Source organism: Emiliania huxleyi (assembly GCF_000372725.1).
Source record: "Emiliania huxleyi CCMP1516 unplaced genomic scaffold EMIHUscaffold_26, whole genome shotgun sequence".
NCBI classification, from domain to species: domain Eukaryota; phylum Haptophyta; order Isochrysidales; family Noelaerhabdaceae; genus Emiliania; species Emiliania huxleyi.
Window position 1 is genome coordinate 933362 of NW_005200088.1, and position 20486 is coordinate 953847.

General features: G+C 66.8%; 5 protein-coding genes across 5 annotated transcripts; 1 reads left to right on the plus strand and 4 right to left on the minus strand.

The window, feature by feature from the left end:
- Positions 1-2138: 2138 nt before the first annotated feature.
- EMIHUDRAFT_206459 (hypothetical protein) lies at positions 2139-2858 on the plus strand (the record flags this gene model as incomplete). Its single annotated transcript, XM_005777617.1, has 2 exons — positions 2139-2687; positions 2820-2858. The coding sequence occupies 2 exons, from the start codon at positions 2139-2141 to the stop codon at positions 2856-2858; spliced, it is 588 nt and encodes a 195-aa protein (XP_005777674.1).
- A 3728-nt stretch (positions 2859-6586) lies between these two features.
- Positions 6587-7381, minus strand: EMIHUDRAFT_450490 (hypothetical protein; the record flags this gene model as incomplete). The annotated part of the gene is made up of 1 exon (XM_005777618.1): positions 6587-7381. A coding segment is annotated over exon 1 (342 nt), but the record flags the coding sequence as incomplete, so codon positions are not given.
- Positions 7382-9682: 2301 nt separating this feature from the next.
- Positions 9683-10313, minus strand: EMIHUDRAFT_206462 (hypothetical protein; the record flags this gene model as incomplete). The annotated part of the gene is made up of 2 exons (XM_005777619.1): positions 9683-10115; positions 10240-10313. The coding sequence occupies 2 exons, from the start codon at positions 10311-10313 to the stop codon at positions 9683-9685; spliced, it is 507 nt and encodes a 168-aa protein (XP_005777676.1).
- Positions 10314-10768: 455 nt separating this feature from the next.
- EMIHUDRAFT_206463 (hypothetical protein) lies at positions 10769-12667 on the minus strand (the record flags this gene model as incomplete). The annotated part of the gene is made up of 3 exons (XM_005777620.1): positions 10769-10800; positions 11013-11598; positions 11792-12667. 3 exons carry the CDS (start codon positions 12665-12667, stop codon positions 10769-10771), a joined length of 1494 nt encoding a protein of 497 aa, XP_005777677.1.
- A 1215-nt stretch (positions 12668-13882) lies between these two features.
- Positions 13883-16060, minus strand: EMIHUDRAFT_427089 (hypothetical protein; the record flags this gene model as incomplete). Its single annotated transcript, XM_005777621.1, has 3 exons — positions 13883-14296; positions 15108-15320; positions 15539-16060. The coding sequence occupies 3 exons, from the start codon at positions 16058-16060 to the stop codon at positions 13883-13885; spliced, it is 1149 nt and encodes a 382-aa protein (XP_005777678.1).
- Between the last annotated feature and the right edge of the window lie 4426 nt (positions 16061-20486).

Here is a 20486-nt window from a genome sequence, read left to right on the forward strand (position 1 = left end):
GCTCGCCTTGCGGACACGCCGTCCCCCATGGCGGACCCCACGCCGCCCAACCCGCCCCCGACCCGCGAGGCGCCCATGGCCCTCCCCCCGCCTCTCCCCAGCACCTCTCCCCAGCACCGCTCCCCAGCACCTCTCCCCAGCACCTCTCCCCAGCGCCTCTCCCCAGCACCTCTCCCCAGCGCCTCTCCCCAGCACCTCTCCCCAGCACCTCTCCCCAGCACCTCTCCCCAGCACCTCTCCCCAGCACCTCTCCCCAGCACCTCTCCCCACAGGCGTCCATCGTCATCTCGCGCGCCAGCTCGCTCCACCCAGCCGGCGGCGCGTCTCTCTCCGCCGCCGCCACGGCCGCCGCCGGCGCGGGCTGCGGCAGCCGCTCCTCCTCTGTCTCGTACGAGCTCGGCGGCCGCGCGGAGCCGCCCGAGCCGCCGCGGCCGCCGCTCGGGCAGCTGCTGCGCGAGCGCGCGTCGCTGCCGAACCTGGCGTCGCTGCAAGGGCACGTGTCGGACCACGCGCCCCTCCGCCATTCGGTCGACCAGCCGGCGGGAGCAGTGTCGTGGGGGTCCGGCCTCCGCCTCGACGCGCTGCTCGCGATGAGCCACGCCGAGTCGGAGCGGCCGCAGACGGCTCTCTTCACCTGCTGCGTCGGCAAGGAGCTCTCGCAGGCGGACGTCGCCCAGACACACCAGCCGAGAGAGAGCCGCCGAGAGAGCCGCCGAGAGAGCCGCCGAGAGAGCCACGCCGAGAGAGCCGCCGAGAGAAGCGCCGAGAGAAGCGCCGAGACAGCCGCCGAGGTGCACGCCGAGAGAAGCGCCGAGAGAAGCGCCGTGGGAGCGGCTTTGGCAGAGAGGCGGGGCGGGAGGAGGCGGGGGAGGCCGCTCGAGGCGGGGGAGAGCCGCCCTCGGAGAGCGAGCGAGGGCAGCCCGGAGGCTGAGAAACAGAAACCGGCCGGCGGCCCTCCCCCTCTCCCCGCAGGCGGAGTACCACCTCAACCCGGACGGCACCGCCGGCCTGCTCGACCTGCTCGCCAACGCCTCCTTTGACGCGCCGTCGACGCTCGACTCGACGCCGAGCAAGCCGCAGCACCCGTCCGTCCTCGAGCGGCTGCCGCACCTGCTGCGCGGCCTCGTCGGCACGCGGCCACTGCTCGCCCCCACCCCCTGCCCCCACCACGGTACCCGAACCCACCCTCCCCTACCCCACGGTACCCGAACCCACCCTCCCCTACCCCACGGTACCCGAACCCACCCTCCCCTACCCCACGGTACCCGAACCCCTCGCCCCTGCGCCGCGAGCCCGCCCCTGCTCAACGAGGCAAGCTGCGAGCAGGCAAGCAGCTCCTCTTCCTGCTCGACTACGACGGCTGCGAGGCCGCCCTCGCCGCCCTAGCAGGGGAGGAGCTGCCCGCCGCCGCCGCCGCCGCCGCCGCCACCGCCGCGTCCGCCGCGGCCAGCCCGACGGGCCCTGCGCCGCCCTCCGCCGCGGCAGTCGCCATCGCGTCCCTCTCGGCGCGGTACCCGGTCGTGGTGGTCCGCCGCTCCGTGACCGGCGCAGAGGCAGAGCCGTCCGCCGTCGCCGAGCCCAACCCGCGCGGCGACATCTCCGGCGTGCAGATCTTCCCCTTCTCGCCCGCGCCGGCGATGCCGCAGGCAGCTCGCGCCACGGCCCTCCGCCGCCCCGCCGTCGGCGGGAGGAGGAGCGGAGCGCCGCACCCGCCACCGGCCCGCGACCGGCTGACCGGCCGGCTGCCCCCTCCCCCAGGTGCCCGCCGTCTCGTCCTGGGACGGGTGGGGCAGCGTCCGCGGCAGCGGCTCATGGGGCGGCCTCGCCGCCGGCTGCAGAGACGGCCCCGCCACGGAGGCGAGGCGGTGGCGTCCGCCCATCGCCACGTCGGCCGCCGCCGCCGCCGCGCAGGCGCCGAGCGGAGAGGAGAGGAGAGGAGAGGAGAGGAGAGGAGAGGAGACTACCTCTCCTCCGAGACTACCTCTCCGAGACTACCTCTCCGAGACCACCTCTCCGAGCTACGCGTATCACACTCTCGGAGAGGTCGTCTCGGAGGTGACGTGGGGTAATCTCGGGTACTCTCGCAGGCGCCCGCGTTTGCGGCGCCGCCGCCGCCGCTGCGGCCGCTGCCGGCGGAGATGATCGAGCATGAGTACGCGTACCGGCCGTCGCTCGAGTCGTGCGCCTCCAAGCTGTCGGAGAAGCTGCAGGGCGCCGGCCTGATGGCGGCCGAGCCGAGCGCCACGTCGGGCGTCTCGCTCAGCGACTCGAACCACTTCTCGCTCTCGGTGCTGCTGCGCGGCGCGTCCGAGGCGGAGGACGCGTCCACGCGCGGGCTGGTGCTCGAGACGGTGGAGAAGGAGTTCCCGATGCTGCGCTGCGTCGAGGAGCGCACCTCGCTCGAGATCCGGCCAAAGCCGCAGTGGAACCGCGCAAAGGCCGTCAAGTGGCTCACCGACACTGTGGTGGACCGCGTGGCGGGCACGCTCGGCGTCAAGGCTGTCGTGCCCGTCTACGTGGGCGACGACACCGCCTTCGGCGCGTCCATCTGCGAGCTCGAGGGCGGCGTGTACGTCCACATCACGGGCGGGCCGTCGTCGCACGACGGCTCCTACTTTCTGCGCGAGGCGTCGCAGGCGGACGAGCTGCTCCGCTTCTTCGTCGAGCAGGCGCACGCGGGCGTGACCGTGCGCGGCGGGAAGCTGCGGCAGGCCGAGCGGCACGCGGACGAGTCGGCCCGGCGCCGCGGCCTGCCCGCGTGGATCGGGTCGGCGCCCGCGCCCGCCGCGCCCGCGATGGGCGGCAGCCGACCCCCGCAGTGGCACCGCGCGGCGAGCAGCGATCGGGTACCGCGGTGAGGTAGCGTGGGTGACGAACTCAGCGAGTCAGCGTCAGCCGTCTGCGGCAAGGACCAAGGTCCGAGGAGCGAGGGTGTGTATGTGGGTGGGACGCGAGCGTACTGGGCGAGCGTACAGGCTACTCGGCGTCCGACACCAACTGTATACACAAACGAACTCTCTGCCGCTTTTTCAACTATCGATGTCCCCGTTGTTGTCATGGGATGCCGACCGCGACAAACACCTCCCGCGCGGTCCCGCGAGCCTGCCGCGAGCCTCAGGGCGAATGGGCACAAGAAAAGAACCGGGCAACGGGGGGGGGGAGGGGGGGGGAACGGGAGAGATACAACAGGGGTCTCTCTCCCATTCAAACTCCCAAACGAACCGTTCGACGCCGCCCCCGGTCATCGCCCCAGGGTACGGTAAAGTCGCCTTACGACGCCGAGACCTCTCCGCTTCCGCTCCTCCGCGACGGCGTTCGCGCAACCCCTCCCGGCGTACGGAGTTTCCCGCGCCTCGCCCTTCCGAGCCGGCGCCTCGCCCTTCCGAGCCGCGCCTCTTTACGCCTCCACCACCATCTATTCCCCGCTCTCCTCGCCGAGTGGCGCCGCCTCGCTGCCCCCCCCTCCCGCGCCTCCGCCGCCGCCCAGTCGATCATCCCAGCGTCTGCACTGGCGTCTGCAGCCGGGAGTTCCGGCCCGTGGCTTATTATCCATGATGCAGAGAGAGAGAGAGAGAGAGAGAGAGAGAGAGAGAGAGAGAGAGAGAGAGAGAGAGAGAGAGAGAGAGAGAGAGAGAGAGAGAGAGAGAGAGATGAAACCTGGTTTGTGGAGCTCCCACACCTGTTCTGACAGAGACCTGGCCGTTCTGACAGCGTTCTGACAGTGTTCTGACAACGTTCTGACAACGTTCTGACAGCGCAAAATCCTCCCCTCTCTTCACAGCTCAGGGGCTCTGACATTCCCAGTTGCCCCGCTCCTTCCCTCTTCCTGTCTTGAAGTCTCCCTCCGAGCCACGGACGGACTCAACACACACAGCAGGTCCTCCCAAGCGCCAAGGCGACACTCTCACGTTGAGGCGTAGGCCTTGTTCTGACACAAACTTGGTCCCCGTTCTGACACAAACTTCAACTTTCAACTTCGAGTCCAAGTTTGCCTGTTCTGACAATCTGTTCTGACAATTTAAAAAGAAATGCGTCAAACGACACCAAGCGGAGCGCAAACAGCTGTAACCGTCGAGCAGGAGCACGCCAAGACCGCCATGCTGGCTCGAGGCAGCAAACGCGCTCTTGGGATGGTCTGCTCCGCAGCCAGGAGCCCCGCGACAGAGCCGAAGAAGCCGCGGCCCGGCAGCAGCAGGCCGAAACGCCGCAGCACAAAGCGCAATGCGCGGGCCCGGCGGTCCAGGTAGACGCGAAGGCTGCATCCAAGACGGCAGCCTCGGGTCACGCGCGACCGAACGTGCCGCTTGCGCCGCCGCCGCGCCGTTCTTTGGCACCACCGCCAAACGGCCCTTGCTCCTCCGCGACACTCGCCGCAGAGACGGCGCTTGTCGCCGCCAAAGCAATAGCAACAGCGGTGGCAGCGAGACTTAACGTCGGCAGTGCGGCCTCGCCGCAGCCTGGCCGGCGCTCGCCTTGCCCAGGCGGCCGAGCAGGCGGTGCCCGCAGCCGAGGCAGATCAGCGGGATGGGCTCGAGCGGGCGCCGCCGCCGCCTGGCGCCGCGCCCGCAAAGGAGCCTGCAAAGGCGGGGGCGATCGGCGAGGCGGTGGCGCTCGCACCAGCCGTCTTGCAGATGTTCACACTTCGCCCACTCTCGGGCAGTGCTGGCAACGTTCTGACAGTACCCTACCCACAAAAGTGTTCTGACAGCGTTCTGACAGCGTTCTGACAGCGTTCTGACAGCGTTCTGACAGTGTTCTGACAGCCGTTCTGACAGCTTTCCGACGGTAATTTACAGTTAAGACTCACCATCTGGTCTGATTTAAGGAGAGCGATCTCAGTGTCGGTTACAGCAGAAAGATTCCTTAATTCTCTCCACTACAAAAAAAGTCCGGTGGGGAACCGACATCATGGCCCCGAGGGAGCAGGACTTTGCGGAGATCAGCAGGAGGATGTACGAAGAGATTAGGAGCAGCAGGGACCCGAGGGACCATGTGGAAGACGGCTAGTGCTAGTCCCCCATCGGGAGGACGACCCCGGCTAGCCGCCGACCACACCCACAAAGAACCCTGCACAAAGATCGCAAGGGCGGGGGCCTGTTCCTTTTTACCCATCTCACAGTAGAGAGGTGTCCGTTTTTATTTATTTATTTATCATGGCCCCGAATGCCGTGTAACAAAGTGCCCGCCGTTCTCCATGGCGCGCGTAGCTATGACAGGGACCGCGGCCGCGGACCCGGTGGCGGACGGGGCTGGCGCGCAAGCGCCGGCCACCGTCGTGCCGCCGGGGATGCGCAGCGGACCCTGGAATAGCTACGATAAGGCGCAACTGGAGGACGCGGTGGGTGTCGCAAGGTTGTTCGGTGCGTCCTGTGTCAGGGTGATAAGGCCTGGCTACGCGACCATCGAGGTCGACCTGAAGCACGAAAAGGCCGCGGGCGACCGCGAGTCGGTGAAGGCGGCGGAGCGCTCGTACATCGAGCGCACCGCGCCGAAGAAGAAGGAGCTCACAGATGAGCAGCTTGCGGCAAAGGCCGCGTCTCGCAAGGCCAAGAAGAACCGGCAGAAGGAGCGCCGGGCGAAGGAGGCTGGCGAGCGCGCGGCCGCGAGCGAGGCCGAGCGCGTGGAGCGCCCGCGCGCGCAGCTACGCGCGAACATCGAGTACGTGATGGACGGGCTACGGTCTGCAGCTGCGCGGGCGCGCAGCCAGGCCGGGTCCAAGACTCGGGTCACATATTCGCTGCCCCCAGAGAGGGACGACGGATATCGGCGCGGCCCTAGCGTGGTGTGCGCCACGGTCCCCCAGGGCACCGTGGCGACGACCGTCGCCTCGGACTGGCTCGCGAACGAGCTGGCCGAGCACGGAGAGATTGATGCGGCATGCCGCGACAAATATGTCATGCACCTGATGACGGCCGCCGGCGCCTCGGCGCCGGCCGACGCCGTGTTCAGGTTCACGGCTGGCGAGGCGATGCAGACCGAGGACGACGAAGGCGTCCGACTAGCTGGCTTCACCCATATCTTACCCTCTGCCCCCCCCTCCTGCTACCCCCCAGGCTAGATGTAGTCACAGATAGCCCCACACAGCCCCTTACCCCTTCACCCTCGCCTCGCTGCTTGGTGTTTCTGAACACGTAGACGACCACGCTGTGGGGGTTGTGTTATAGGAGTAGGAGTGGGGTGCAGGTTGTGCTCACCCACGGCACCGGGCCGGTGCTTGCACTTTGAATGCCGTGGGGCTCCTGCCCGTGTCCGGGCGTGGAGATGCGAGGGTCGCCCCCCCTTGCCCCACCACTTTGTGTGTGTGGAGACGTTTACCTTACCTTACCTTACCTCTCTAGGCGGTAAGGTGTGGGAGCTCCACAAACCAGGTTGAGAGAGAGAGAGAGAGAGAGAGAGAGAGAGAGAGAGAGAGAGAGAGAGAGAGAGAGAGAGAGAGAGAGAGAGAGAGAGAGAGAGAGAGAGAGAGAGAGAGAGAGAGTGTTGTCTGGTGCATCGTTACGATACGCACGCGTTTCTCTACTCCTCCCCCCCCCCCCCCCAGGGGCCCCTCTTTTTTGGTCTCGCGTCTCTTGCATCTTGGCTCTAACGAAAAAGAAATACACCTCTCATACGAGCCCATGACATGCCAGATCGTTGTGACTCCCCTTGTGAATTCTCCTCTCCTCCACGTCGCCCTGCACCCCTAGCTGTGCACATTCTTGCACATTGCAGCGGTCCATCTACAGATGAGATGCCACTTGGGTCTCCTGGGCAGGGCAGCTGGGTAGTTGGAGTCGGCCGTGTGTGACAGGCAGTGAAGGACACACATTGTGTTCTACCGTGCTTGCTAGCATCCGAGCTCACGCGCCCGCCCGACACGCTCGCCGGTGAGCGCCGTCGAGCTCTCACCGCCGGACATGCCGAACTGCTCGGCGTCGTGCCGGATAGCATTGGCCACTTTGCCCGAGAGCCACTGGCGCGCGGAGTGTGTTTCCGCCGCTCCTCCACCTAGCCCCCCCGGCACTGAACCGTCGCCACTGTCACGAATCGCGCGCTCATACGCGTGTACGCGCGCCTGCTGCACGTGTGCCATCGCCTCCGCCCGCTGGAACTCGCGGCTCGCCGTGAAGGATGGCGCTTTCACCGGCTCGCCAACGACCACCATGCCTGAGAGTGTGACCACATCGAGTGCCGCCTCCTCGCCTCGCTCAGCCGCTGTCACGACCGCATCGGGGGCTGCCGCGGCACCGCTCGACGCCCGCTCCGCCGCCGCTGGCGACAGATTGCCCGGCCGCACCCGCACGCTCTCGCCGCCGCCCTCGAGCGCCACCGCGTACCGCCCGCCCTCGAAGCTCTGCGCCACGCCCAGCCGCCCGTTCAGCTCGGGGCGGGCAGAGAGGCCGCCGAGCACGACTCGCTGTCCGAGCAGCGGCGCGTCTTCAGCTGCCGCCTTCGCGCCCGAGGAAGCGCCGCCCGCCCCTGCCCGGCCCTCTGCCACCGCCACTGCCTCCGTCAAGACCTTTACGCACTCGGCGTGGCCCTTCTCCTTGGCCAGCTGCAGCGCCGTCTTGCCTTTCGCACTGCGCGCCGCGGTGTCTGCGCCCGCCCGCAGCAAACGCCGCACGATGGCGGTGCGGTTGAAGAGGGCGGCGGCCATCAGCGCGGTGACGCCGTCGCTACTCTGCAGGTTGATCTCAGCGCCGCGCCGTATCAGCAGCTCGACCACCCGCTCGTGGCCGTTGCTGGCGGCGCTTATCAGCGCGGTGATGCCGATGCTGTCCTGCAGGTTGATCTCCGCGCCGTGCCGGAGCAGCAGCTCGACCACCCGCTCGTGGCCGCAGTTGGCGGCGGTCATCAGCGCGGTGATGCCTTTGCTGCTCTGCAGATTGATCTCCGCGCCGTGCTGCAGCAGCAAATCGACCACCCGCTCGTGGCCGTGACGAGCGGCGCGCATCAGCAGCGTGACGCCGCTCACGCCACCTCTCTCGTACGTCGCGTCGGCCCTCCCGCCACTGTCGAGCCACGCCAGCACCGCCTCCTCCTCGCCACGCTCAGCTGCTGCCACGACCGCATCGGGGGCTGCCGCGGCACCGCTCGACGCCCGCCCCGCCGCCACCGCTGGAGATAGCGCCGTCGCCGTGGGCCGTCCCGCCACGACCGACTCCTTGACGTGCTGTCGGAACGCCTCGACGCACTCGGCGTGGCCCTGCTCCTTGGCCCACTGACGCGCCGTCATGCCGTTCGCACTGCGCGCTGCCGCGTTTGCGCCCGCCCGCAGCAAGCGCTGCACGACGGCGGGGCGGCCTTGGTCGGCGGCGGCCATCAGCGCGGTGAAGCCGTTGCTGCTCTGCAGGTTGACGTCAGCGCCGTGCCGTATCAGCAAATCGACCACCCGCTCGTGGCCGTGACGAGCGGCGCGCATCAGCAGCGTGACGCCGCTCACGCCACCTCTCTCGTACGTCGCGTCGGCCCGCCCGCCGCCCTCAAGCCACGCCAGCAACGCCTCCTCCTCGCCTCGCTCAGCCGCTGCCACGACCGCATCGGAGACTGGCACGCCACCCCTCGACACCGCCGGCGACAGATTGCCCGGCCGCACCCGCACGCTCTCGCCGCCGCCCTCGAGCGCCACCGCGTACCGCCCGCCCTCGAAGCTCCGCGCCACGCCCCGCTGCCCGTTCAGCTCGGGGCGGGAAGAGAGGCCGCCGAGCACGACTCGCTGCCCAAGCAGCGGCGCGTCGGCAGGCGACGTGCCAGGTGCTTCGTAGTGCATTCCCCCTGGCTTTGCAGGCCCCCGCGCGGAGGGGGGGTCGGCCTGCCTCCGTTTTTATCAAACCGGGGGCCTTCCACCCCCCCCCCCCCCCCGTGTGTGTGAGTGTGTGTGTGTAGAGATGCCTTTCGGGGCCCAGAGATAAAACTTCTGATGCCATGCGTGACCTAGTAGTGTCCCCAGCTATGGGCGTGTCCACGTTGGAGCCAGGTGTGGTGTGGACGCGAGAATAGCTCCGCCGTTCATGGAGGCAACCGATGCGAGTCGACTGCAAACAACGCGGCGCGTACCTAACGAAGATGAGCGCACGCAGGCCAGGCTGTCTGCTATAGCCGCAGGCACTCCAACACAGCTGCTCGGTGTGAACAGAGTTCGTACACCGATGCAGCGACAGTCGCTTCAACTTCACCGCCGTGGCGAGCCTGGCGAGGTCATGCTCCTCGCAAACTCTCGGCGGCCTCCCCTGGAGCACCCACCTGGCACTTGGCCGGCGCCCACAGCTGCGATGCGGTCGTGCGCGCGGATGCGAGCGACGTCGAGTTTGAGCGCGACGCATAAGCGCGCATTGGTGAGAGTGTACCTCGAGAGTGGCGAGTGCGGGTGTCGGAGAGTTGCCGTAGTGTTCCTTCACCATAGTACGATCTTAAAAAAGCAGTGGCGCGCGTCCGAGGACACACCTCTTCCTCTCTCCCCCTCTGCGCGTCAGCTCTGCGCATATCGGCAAGCCAAAGTAACGAGCAGGAGGCTGTCCTGGTGCGTGAGCTAATCCTGAGCAACAATAAACGACTGTACCACGGAGCACAGAGCGCAGCAGACAGGACGGCGGCGACGGCGGACATGGCAGAGACGAGTGTGAAACAAAGGGCGGCGGGCATGGAGGGCAGTAGCGACGGGGATGGTGACGGTGACGGTGGCGAGGGAGAGGAAGGGGGTCCATTAGCACCAGACAGCGAGAGGGGCAGGGAGGAAAGGGGGAGAGAGGAAGCCAACGGCGATGCCACCAGCAGCAGGGGACACGATGAACAGGTAGAAAACGGCCAAAACGATGGCGAGGACGAGGAGACACGGGACGACGGCAGGCGAGACGAGGAGGACGGAGGCGAGGGCAGAGACAGCGCCGCAGTCGACGGAGGCGACAACGATGGAGAAGGGGAGGGAACGAAAACACGCACAGAGGATGAGGATATAAACTGGGACGACGCAGCGGAAGGGATAGACGAGGGAATCGAGGGACCGGAGGGCTTTCGCGACAGCGACGATGACGACGAAGGCAGGGGAGGAGACGGAGGGGCGACACGCAGGAGGAGCGAAATCGCGAACGGCCCGAGCAGAGAGGGCGACGGCGGAGCACGAGGGGGCAACGGAAACGCTACCAATGACGCGAACCGAGGCACGGGCGACGACGGGGACGGGGAGGGCGACAGCGATGTCGAGGTTGACGCAACGGTATCGAGAGCGCCACCCAAAAGGGGACGGACAGCCATGGAGGTCACCGAATGGAGGGCGAACGGCACGATACGAAAAGGCAGGGCGAGGCGGATGGAGAAAGAAGTGCCGAGGAGGCCATGGTGGAGGGGAGGGACGGGAGGACGAAAGAAGGGCGAGGAGGACGGGCGGCCCGCACAGGCCGCGAGCAGACAGCGCCTGCTGGCCATCTCGAGAGGCATTCGCAAAGAACGCTAGCTACATGGGAGGGCTTCGTGAAGGATGGATTGAAATACATTCGAACAAAGAAGAGGCGACGGGAGGAACCGGCAGAGGATGCAGTGACGTGACACACACACACACACACACACACACACACACACACACACACACACACACACACACACACACACACACACACACACACACACGTACACACACACACACACACTCACACACACCGCTCACCCACGCGCACCGGGCCTTGCACTTTAAATGCCGTGGGGCTCCTGTCGTTAGACGTGGAGATGCGAGGGTTGCCCCCCCTTGCCCCACCACCTCGTGTGTGTGGAGAAGTTTACCTTACCTTACCTTACCTTACCCCTCGCGCCGGGCCCCGCGCCCTTCGCCTTACCACCCGGCCGGGGCTGGAGAGGCTCAGAAGAGCCTGATGCCGCGCTCCTTGCACACGGCCATCAGCTCAGGCTGCTTGGAGTTCGTGCTGCCCATGTTGTTGTCCACGGCGAGCATCTGCACGCGAGGGGAGGTGCGATGAGCATTGGGCGGGGGAGGGGCGTGTGGCGAGGGGGGGCGTCTCGCGCCTTCAGGCTCGGGGCGGCACCCTCCTTGAGGGCGGCGGCCAGCGCCTTGCAGCCCTCGTCGCCAATCTTGTTGCGCTGGAGAGTGAGCATCTTGAGCCGCGGCGCTGCCCCCTCCTTGCCGAGGGCGGCGGCCAGCGCCTTGCAGCTCTCGTCGCCAATCTTGTTGCTGTCGAGATAGAGCCCCTTGAGCTGCGGCGCTGCCCCCTCCTTGAGGGCGGCGGCCAGCGCCTTGCAACCCTCGTCGCCAATCCTGTTGCCGTCGAGAGAGAGCTTCTCGAGCCGCGGCACTGCCCCCTCCTTGCCGAGGGCGGCGGCCAGCGCCTTGCAGCCCTCGTCGCCAATCTGGTTGAGATTGAGCGTCTCAAGCCCTCGTCGGCGGTTGAGATTGAGCGTCTCGAGCCGCGGCGCTGCCCCGCTCGCGAGGACCTCCGCCAGCTGCGCCGCCTCCGCGCCGCCCCAGCCGAGGCCGCTGTAGTCCAGCTCGGTCTGCATGGGTAGCTTGATGCCGCGCTCCTCGCACACAGCCATCAGCTCAGTGCACTCTGCCGCGCCTTGCTCCTTGAACAGTGCTGCCAGCTCGGCGGGCTGACTATCCACAATGAGCGTCTGCACGCGAGGGGAGGCGCGATGAGCATTGGGCGGGGGAGGGGCGAGTGGCGAGGGGGGCGTCTCGCGCCTTCAAGCTCGGGGCGGCCCCCTCCTTGAGGGCGGCGGCCAGCGCTTTGCAGCCCTCGTCGCCAATCTTGTTGCCTCTGAGATCGAGCTTCTCGAGCCGCGGCGCTGCCCCGCTCGCGAGGACCTCCGCCAGCTGCACCGCCTCCGCGTCGCCCCAGCCGAGGCCGAAGTAGTTCAGCAGGGTCGCCTTGCCAAACTGCTCCTCGAAGGCGGCCTCGTACAGGCGCTTCACGAGCGGCTTGTCGTCCTTGCCGTTGGTGAAGCTCTTCTTCTCCAGCTCCGCCGCGAACGCAGACGGCAGCAGCGGAGGGCGCCGGCCGCCGTCCTGGACGCAGTCGCCGACGAGGCCACGGGAATCGTACTCCACGCCGTCGCGCATCTTGCCGAGGTCGAGCGACAGGTAGGAAGCCTTTGTCGTGCCCGCCCAGCACTGCTCCGTGTAGCACCAGCCGCGGTCAAAGTACTTGGCCACGTTGGTGCCCTCGGCCTGGTCCCCCGCCTCGTGGCCGTCCGGGAAGGAGGTCAGCCGCAGCACGAATGTCTGCGGGTGGGAGTAGAGCGTGCCGAGGCAGCCCAGCCCATGCTTGAAGAGCGCGTTCTGCTCCTCGGTGCGTAGGACGCCGTTGGGGGGGTCGGGGTGCTGGTGCAGCGAGCCGAAGTCCCAAAAGACGCCGAGCCGCGTGATCATGCCGTCATTGTCAGTGAGCAGGGCCTTGAGCGCCCTTGCGACGCGGGCGAGGTTGGCTCCGCGCGGGTCGGGGTGGTCCTTGGTCAGCCACGGGTAGGAGAGCGCGGCGACGGGAAGGCTGCTCACATTCTCGTCGGTCGCCTCGACGAGGTCGGCGAGGGAGAGGAAGGCCTCTTTGGGCAGCGCCTGGCGGTGGGAGAGGACGCCCCCCGCCTCGGCGTGGCTGATGATCCACTGCGCGTCGAGGAGGGCGACGGCGCCGCTCGCGAGGACCGACTCCAGGTCGCCGCCGCCGAACTTGCGCCACAGCATCAGCTTCCTCTCGTCCACGCCAGGAATGCCGGAGGTGGCGGCGGCGCGGGCCAGCCGCGAGGCGGGGGAGCACACGAGAACACCACCGGGACACCCATGACACACTAGAACAAGTATGCCAAGAAGCGGGATGAGACTAGACGTCTCGGACGAGACTCGTCACTCGACGGAAACCTAAGTCGTGAACATCGGGTTGCTGCGCGGCGGGTCAACCCCATTATGCACAGTCATCCAGATGTCAACTGCACCTCAGACAGTCGCCGGCGTGGGCGGGAGGGGCGACTGTATCTGAAGGCGCGGTAGCGGTAGATGCAGCGCTTGTCTGTCGTCCTCCACACCGCCGTGGCGTGGCAGACGGTGAACGAGCTAGCGTGCGGGGAGAGCGGCATTGTGCATGGTGCGGAGTGCATTGCCGTTCTTAACGGAGTCGCTTAGGCGGCTCCGGTGGTGAGCCTGTGTGTGTGCCAGTCCGCGCCAGTCTGCGCCCTTGTCGTGCCAGTGTGCTGTGAGAGAGGCTTGCCGCCAAAGAATTCTTCTTTCGCGCCTCGTTGATTCGGCCACCGCGAGCGAGCGCGCCCCAGCCACGGCAATGTCGTCCGACGAACTCGACGAGAACGTGACCCTCACGCCTATCGTCCTCGGGGTCCTCATAATCGGATTTGTCATCTTTTCCTGCTGCGGCACTTCCACGCCCGGCGGGCGAATGCCAACCATCAGCGAGCGAACGACGCGGGCGCAGATGGCAGCCGAAGAGAAGAACGAGTAACTGGACCTGGCTTAGCAGGGCGAACGGAGGTGCATCCTCGCGGCGCGGCCTGCGCTGGTCATCGTTCGCACCTGCCATATCTTACAGAACACATGAATTGTCGTGGAACTGCTCGCCGATTGTCGGTGAGCGCAGGCTCTGGACTAGCTGGACTGGCGGCGGTAGCTTGTTCGTTCCTCGTGTGTAGCATCGTGCGGTGTGTGCTCGCGCGCGCGCTCACTTGAGCCCGCTGCCCGCTGTAGGGGCGGTGTGTGGCACGCGCCGGCCTAGAAAAACGCTGTATCGGAAGTGGGTCCTCGCGACGCTCGGCGGCCGTGGGGCTCGCGGTCACGGGTCAGTTGTGACTGTGTCAGCTGAGCCTCACCCCGTACCCCCTTTAAACGTCAAGAAGAACGCACTGTCATACGCAGCGCCCAACATAGCTGCGCACGATATAGGGATCTCGCAAATCATTCAAGTGCATGCCGTGCATGTACATGTGGCGGCGCGGGCCGCGCTCTTGCGCCCACGCCGTCGCACTCGACTAGCTGACACCCGTCTTCAGACTCGGTGATCCGGAACGTGGCGCCAGAGAGGCGCTCCGCAAAGTGCACGGCGGTGGGCAAGTGGAGGGAGGAGAGCGTCGCGGCGGGAGGCGCACGAAGCCGCGACGTGCCGCCGGCGAGGGCCATGAACACGATCAGCTGGTCGGCCGTGTGCTCGCAGGCGCACGCGCCGCTCTCGAGCAGTGCGAGCAGCTCTCCGCGCAGCTTGGCGCAGCAGCGGTCGGCGGCGGGTCCGAGGTCGCCGCGGGGGAGAGACTGCACCGAGTTTGCGCTCAACACGCACCCAGAGTCTGTCGTCAGCGCTAGCTGCACCGACGCCTCCACCCGCCCCCGCCCGCCCCTACCGGCCTTGCCACGACCCCCGCCGCCTCCCCTGCCCCTGCCGCTGCCATCCCCGCCATTACCGCCGCCGCTTCCGCCGCCGCCGCTTCCGCCGCCGCCGCTTCCGCCGCCACCGCCGCCGCCGCTTCCGCCGCCGCCGCTTCCGCCGCCCCCGCTTCCGCCGCCACCGCCGCCGCGCCCTCGCGTGGCCTCGGCGCATTCCTCGGCGGCTGGGGGAGGCGCATCGACCTCGACCGCCACCTCGACGCCGCGCAGGGCGGCCGCCGCGGAGAGCGCTCGCTGCAAAGCCTAGTGGAGGGGGGCGTGCTCTTGTTGCGCGACCCGACCCGGAGGGCAAGGGGAAAGGTTCGGGGACCCTCCGATTCGTGATGGGGGGGGGGGGGGGAGTGCTGTGCTGTGCTGTGCTGTGCTGTGCTGTGCTGTGCTGTGCTGTGCTGTGCTGTGCTGTGCTGTTACTGTTACTGTGCTGCTGTGCTGTGCCGTCTTAGTTGTGTTGTGTTGTGCTGTACTGCAGCTCACAACACACGTGCCGTCTCGTGTGAGTGAGGCCCCGTCGTGCCGTCTCGTGTGCTGTGCTGGTGGCGTGTGCTGTACTGCAGCAGTGAGGCCGTCTCGTGTGAGTGAGGCCCCGTCGTGCCGTCTCGTGTGCTGTGCTGGTGGCGTGTGCTGTACTGCAGCAGTGAGGCCGTCTCGTGTGAGTGAGGCCCCGTCGTGCCGTCTCGTGTGCTGTGCAGGTGGCGTGTGCTGTACTGCAGCAGTGAGGCCGTCTCGTGTGAGTGAGGCCTACTGTAGATACAGCTGTGTACTCGTCCGTGCGGGACGTGGCACGGACCGGCGGACTGTGCACTCGGACTGTACATCTAGGCTCCTCCGCCTCTGCAAGCAAGCGGCAGGCGGCCGCGTCGGACGCCGCGACGAGCGCACGAAGGGAGGTTGGCTTGCCTCGCTCTGTCAGGGTGAGCGGGGGGAGCGGTGTCTCGCAGCGGGCCGCCACCGTCACCTGCCAGGGTCAAGGGCGAGATTCGCCGAGATTCGCCGAGATTCGCCGAGATTCTCGCCGAGATTCTCGCCGAGATTCTCGCCGAGATTGTGATGATCCGAGACCGACCAGGGTCGACGGCGGTGGCCCGGCCACTGAGGGCGGCGGTGGGATCGCAGCAGCGGCAGTGCGGCTGTGGCGACGGCGCGGCAGTGCGAGGCTCCCGGCGGACGCCACACCTGACCGAGCGGGCCGCCGTCGTTGAAGCCGCGAGCCGCCACTCGGGTGTCGAGGCAGACGCCCATCCGCGCGAGAAGAGGCGCGAGCACGAGCGCACTGTGCGCGGCGGGCGGCGAGAAGTTGACGTCGGTCCCGCCGCGCAGCAGCAGCTGTCGACCCGGCGCGCAGAAGAGCAGCGGGGGAAGAGCCGCCTGGAGCATGAGCGTCACCGCGCCAGCCGTCTCGGCCGCGGCCTCGAGCGACGGTGGCAGAGGCCGCTCCTCGTGGGCCGCGGCAACCAGTTCAGTGGAGCCCTTGTCGTCTCCCGTCAGCGCGCGCCCGGAGAGAGCGGCAGCGAGGCGTGCGCCGACAAGGTGCTGGTTGGCCAGCCCCGGCTTCGGGCGGCCAGCCCGGATTGAGTGCAGCCGCAGCGGGCGTGACGGCTGGAGAAAGGCGAGTGAGAGAGAGCTGCGGATGACCTGGCCGCCACCTTCGAGCGTCGCGCCGTCAATCTGTAGTGGACCCTCGGTGGCATCTTGCATGATCGAGCGAAGATCGAGCAGCGACATCGAGCAGCATTGGCGAGAACCGGGCGAGTAGAGGCACACGCACGCACTCTCTCCAGGTCTCTTGGAGCGGCGAGCCGCCAACGTCCCTCAGAAAAGAATTTAAAAGCGGGTTTCAAAAAAATTTGTCCAAGTCGTTGGTCGGACTGTGTTTCACCTTCCCATCAATCAATCGCACGACACTGGGTACGGGACTGGCACTGCAAAGGCGACGGCTTAGAAGCCGTCGCCCTCACAGAAAAGAATTTTACAACGCTCCCTCTCACGACACTGGGCACGGGACTGGCGCGCACTGGCACTAACACAGGTACACCACTGGAGCCGCCTAAGCGACTCCCGCGAGGACGGCGAGGCACTTAGCTCCGTGCACTCGACCGCCCTCGCCGCTGGCAAGCTCATTCACAATCTGCTCTGCGATGGCCGTGTGAAGAACGACTGAGATGCGCTGCTTCTGCAGCCCCAGCCAGCTCTTGGTGGTCCAAGTCACCTCATCGAGGTACTGGGCCCGCGTCAGCTTGTTCTGCAGCACGTTCGCCGCCCCCAGAGGATCTCGCCGACCCCCTTCCCAAACCCACCGAACGACTCGAACAGCAGCAGCCGCACGTCGACGTCCTTGTCCTCCCTGGCGTAGCGATACTCAGAAAAGAATGTTTGCGTGTTCGCACTAACATAGAAAAGAATTTGACAAGCTCCTCCAAGTGCTTTACTCCCTCGCACGACACTGGGCACGGGACTGGCGCGCACTGGCACTAACACAGGTACAGCAGAAAAGAATTTTGCACAGGTGGCAGTTGCTGGGGGGGGGTCGGCCATGACTTTAGAAGGGCAGGGGGGGTACCGAGCAATGTGCGGCCGCTCCAACGCCTTGAACGTACTGCTGGAGAACGACATCTCGTCGGACTTCACCTTCGTGCCGCAGCCGAAGTACACGCAAGCGGAGTGGCGCTGCGACGGTGTATCATTCACTTTATGCCACCGTTGCATATCCGGATATGCAACGGTGGCATAAAGTGAATGATACACCGTCGCAAAACTGCATTCCTGGGTCGTGCGGAGATGCATCCGGTTTGGGTACCGGCGGATAGCAGGTGAACGCTAAGGTGGGTTTCGAACCAGTGACAACGCCCGTCTGGGTTTTTTGCGCCGAGTCGAACTGCGGGATTCGAACTCGAGACCCAATGCAGTTTTGCGACGCAGTTTTGCGACGGTGTGTCATTCACTTTATGCCACCGTTGCATATCCGGATATGCAACGGTGGCATAAAGTGAATGATACACCGTCGCAGGCGCGACAACCTGCATCTAGAGGGAGCGGACCGTGAGTTGAGGAAATCCGGGGACGCGACCCACCTCGCCACAGACGGTCCCGCGCCTCGCCGCTATGACCGCTGCACGGCCCGTACCGTCCGCTGTGCAGCGGTCTTTGTCCGGAGTGAAAAGTCCAACGCGCTCGTCGGTGACGGCGTCCCCGGATTTCGCCGCGCTCGGCGAACCTCGACAGCGCTTTCGGTGGCATGCAGCTCTTTGCGCCTGAAGCCTGGAGAGCAGCTCCTCTGCTGCTCACACACTCTGCACAGTTGACACAGCCTACTGTGCGGCTGCCACAGCTGTGACAGCGATGGGCTCGCCCTCACTGGCCCTCAGTCACTTGTGCTGCGGCTTGTGTGAGCGACACTGCTCGGCGACTGCCGGCACACTGTGAGACCGTGGGTGTGAGGTAAAACCACGCTTCCAGCGCTTGGTCACATCGGCCCCGAGGTCAGATCCATCTACTCTGTTGATGACAAGACTTGTCTACTGGCTGGAGCCGAGCAGGAGGGCCCAGCGCACAACCCCTGGTCAACTCAGGGTCCACACCCCGTATCTCAGTGCCAGCGGCGCGTGTGCGCATGCTGCGCGAGGTGAGGGACTTGCTGCGGCTGACACCCGCGGCGTGATCCGTAAGCTGATGCGTCTGACCACTTTGAACACAACGTTATTGCACGGCGCGTGTTGACGGGGAGGTGCCGTGTGCCCGTTGTGGACTCGGTGTACAAATGCACAATTGCATGCTTACATTTAGTCCGGCGGGCCCGGCCACTGGTCCACCAGCGGGAAGCCGCGCCCGTACCCGCCCCACCCCAGCACCCCGTGGACCGGGTTTCCGCTCACGCCGCCTTGCGTGCCCCACATGACCGGGATCGGCCCGACGAAGCTGCCGCCCACACGCGGCACGCGCATCTGCATCGCCACGTGCGCCGTGAACCAGCACTCGGCCCACGCCCGCCCGCCGCACTGCGAGCTGTTGACGAGCGCCAGCACGCGCGCGTCTGAGACCGGGCACGGGAGGCTCCCGGCGTTGAGGAGGAAGATGGCCGCGAGTTTGCGCGGCGCCACGACGAACATGTCGTCCAGGATCGAGGCGGGCGTCCCTGGCCAGTACTCCGCCTCCCTCCTGCTCTGCGCGCAGCCCTGCTGCTCGCTGTCGACGACCGGGTCCGGCCCTGTCGAGAACACGGCTCCCTTGATCGAGTGGGTCTGGTAGCTCCTGTACGAGCGCGGCACGGCGTGGCTGTCAGCGCACCGCCACCGCGAGTACATGACCTTCTCGTCCTGCAGCGACGCGAGCGCCGGGCCGCGTCGGAACGGGTAGTCGGGCCGCATCTTCACGACGAAGCGAAAGGGCGCGCGAGCCCGCGCCTCAATCCGCTGAATCACGGGCGCGCACGCATCCATTTTGCTCCACTGCGCGAAGTATGAGCGCAGGTGCAAGGCCGTCGTTTCCGCCATCGTTGGTCGGCGCCCTCGATAGACCTGTTGCTTCACCAAAGGCATGCTCTCGAGCGTGAAGCGCAGCTCCTGCGACGCCGGCGAGCTGTCGTTGCAGCGTTGCTCCACGAGCTCGTCGGGCGTCGCGAGCGCGCTCACCGCATGCACCTGGGCGGGCGGCAGCCCCCACGTTCCCGCGAGCACCGTCGTCGCATCGGCGAGGATGGGCGAGTCGGAGATGACGATCGCGTGCAGGCCGTGCCAATCTGCGCCGATCATGAGCGATCGAACGAACGTCTTGAGCGTTTCCCAGTGTGGCTCGAGCATCGAGGTGTTCCTCGCAGGCAGGAAGCCCGACACACCACCGCCCTTGCGCTCTGCTGCCACCGGCACTCGCAGCGCTCCCGGCATGCACAACGCGGCGAACGGCGGGTGCTGTAGAGGTGGAGGTCCGGCGCGGACGTTGCGCGGCATTGTTGCTATGACCGACTGTGACGGGCTGGGGGCGACACACAGCTTGGCGGATTTGAGCGCGATAGATCTACCGCTAACACTTTCTCTCTCTACCGTCTATCTAAATACCGTCTAAATACCAGTTCTCCAGCCAGGTCTGGTTGATTCCCGATATCCCGAACCGCGCATTTGGGGGGAGCGCACGAACGCACCTCCGAGCGTACACAACTTGAGTCCCAGCGCCAAGGAACTCCGCGGCACACCCGCCTCGCTCACGTTGTTTTGGATCTGCGAGGCGCGCAGGCAGCGGAGGGCGCGTCAGCAGCGTAAAATGGGATGAGCATGGCACGGGTTTGGTTCGGGCGTCGCGGGAGCGCAGAAGGCATGGAGGCGACCCGCGGCGCCGCGCTCAGCTCCGACCGGCAATCCGATTGTGCCAGATTCGCGGCGCTCGATCCTCGGATCGAGCCGCTCGCGCGGCGGTCGCAGCACGGCGGGCAGCCCGGCACGAGCGCGCTGCAGCGCTTGGGAGATTGGGCGAAGCGGCCGGGCACGCTCGCGCAAACGGCAACACGCGCCGCATCGCGCGGGGCGAGGGGAGGAGGCGAGGAGGGAGGGGCAGGGGCTTTCCTGGGCTGAGTGGAGGGGGGTTCGAGTTTTGGGCTCGATCAAAAAGAGCGCCTTCGGCACTACGAGAACCCCTCTCGAGGTCTCGTGCATTGTCCCGGGGGGGGGGGGGGGGGTCCATCTAACCATATGTTGCGAATTGCGTATCGGCGGCTCAGCGGCGCCGCCTGAGCGCGGGAGGGGGCGGGGAGGGTACCCGCCACCGTCTGGTGGTGCGGGGCGACGGGCCCGGCCCGAGGGAGCCGCGTCGAGGCCGACCTCGGGGCGCGAGAGGCCTCCCACGGCCGAACCGCACGCCCCCCGGAACGCGCGGTTCGCCGTTCGTGGGCCGGCGCGTCGGAGACGCGCGCGACGGCGCCCCGCGCCGCTACCCGCAAGCGCAGCCGCACCCAGGCACCGGGTGCACTCATTAGACAGCTTAATGCACATAAAAATAGTGAACAGCGGCGGAAGCGACACCGAGACCGCGCCTCGGAGGGCGCGGAGACACAATTCGGCCCCGGCCCGCGGTCAGGGGGGCGCGCGCTATTGCGGCGCGGCTGTGCCCTTCTCTAGGGCACACACGCAGTGAACTA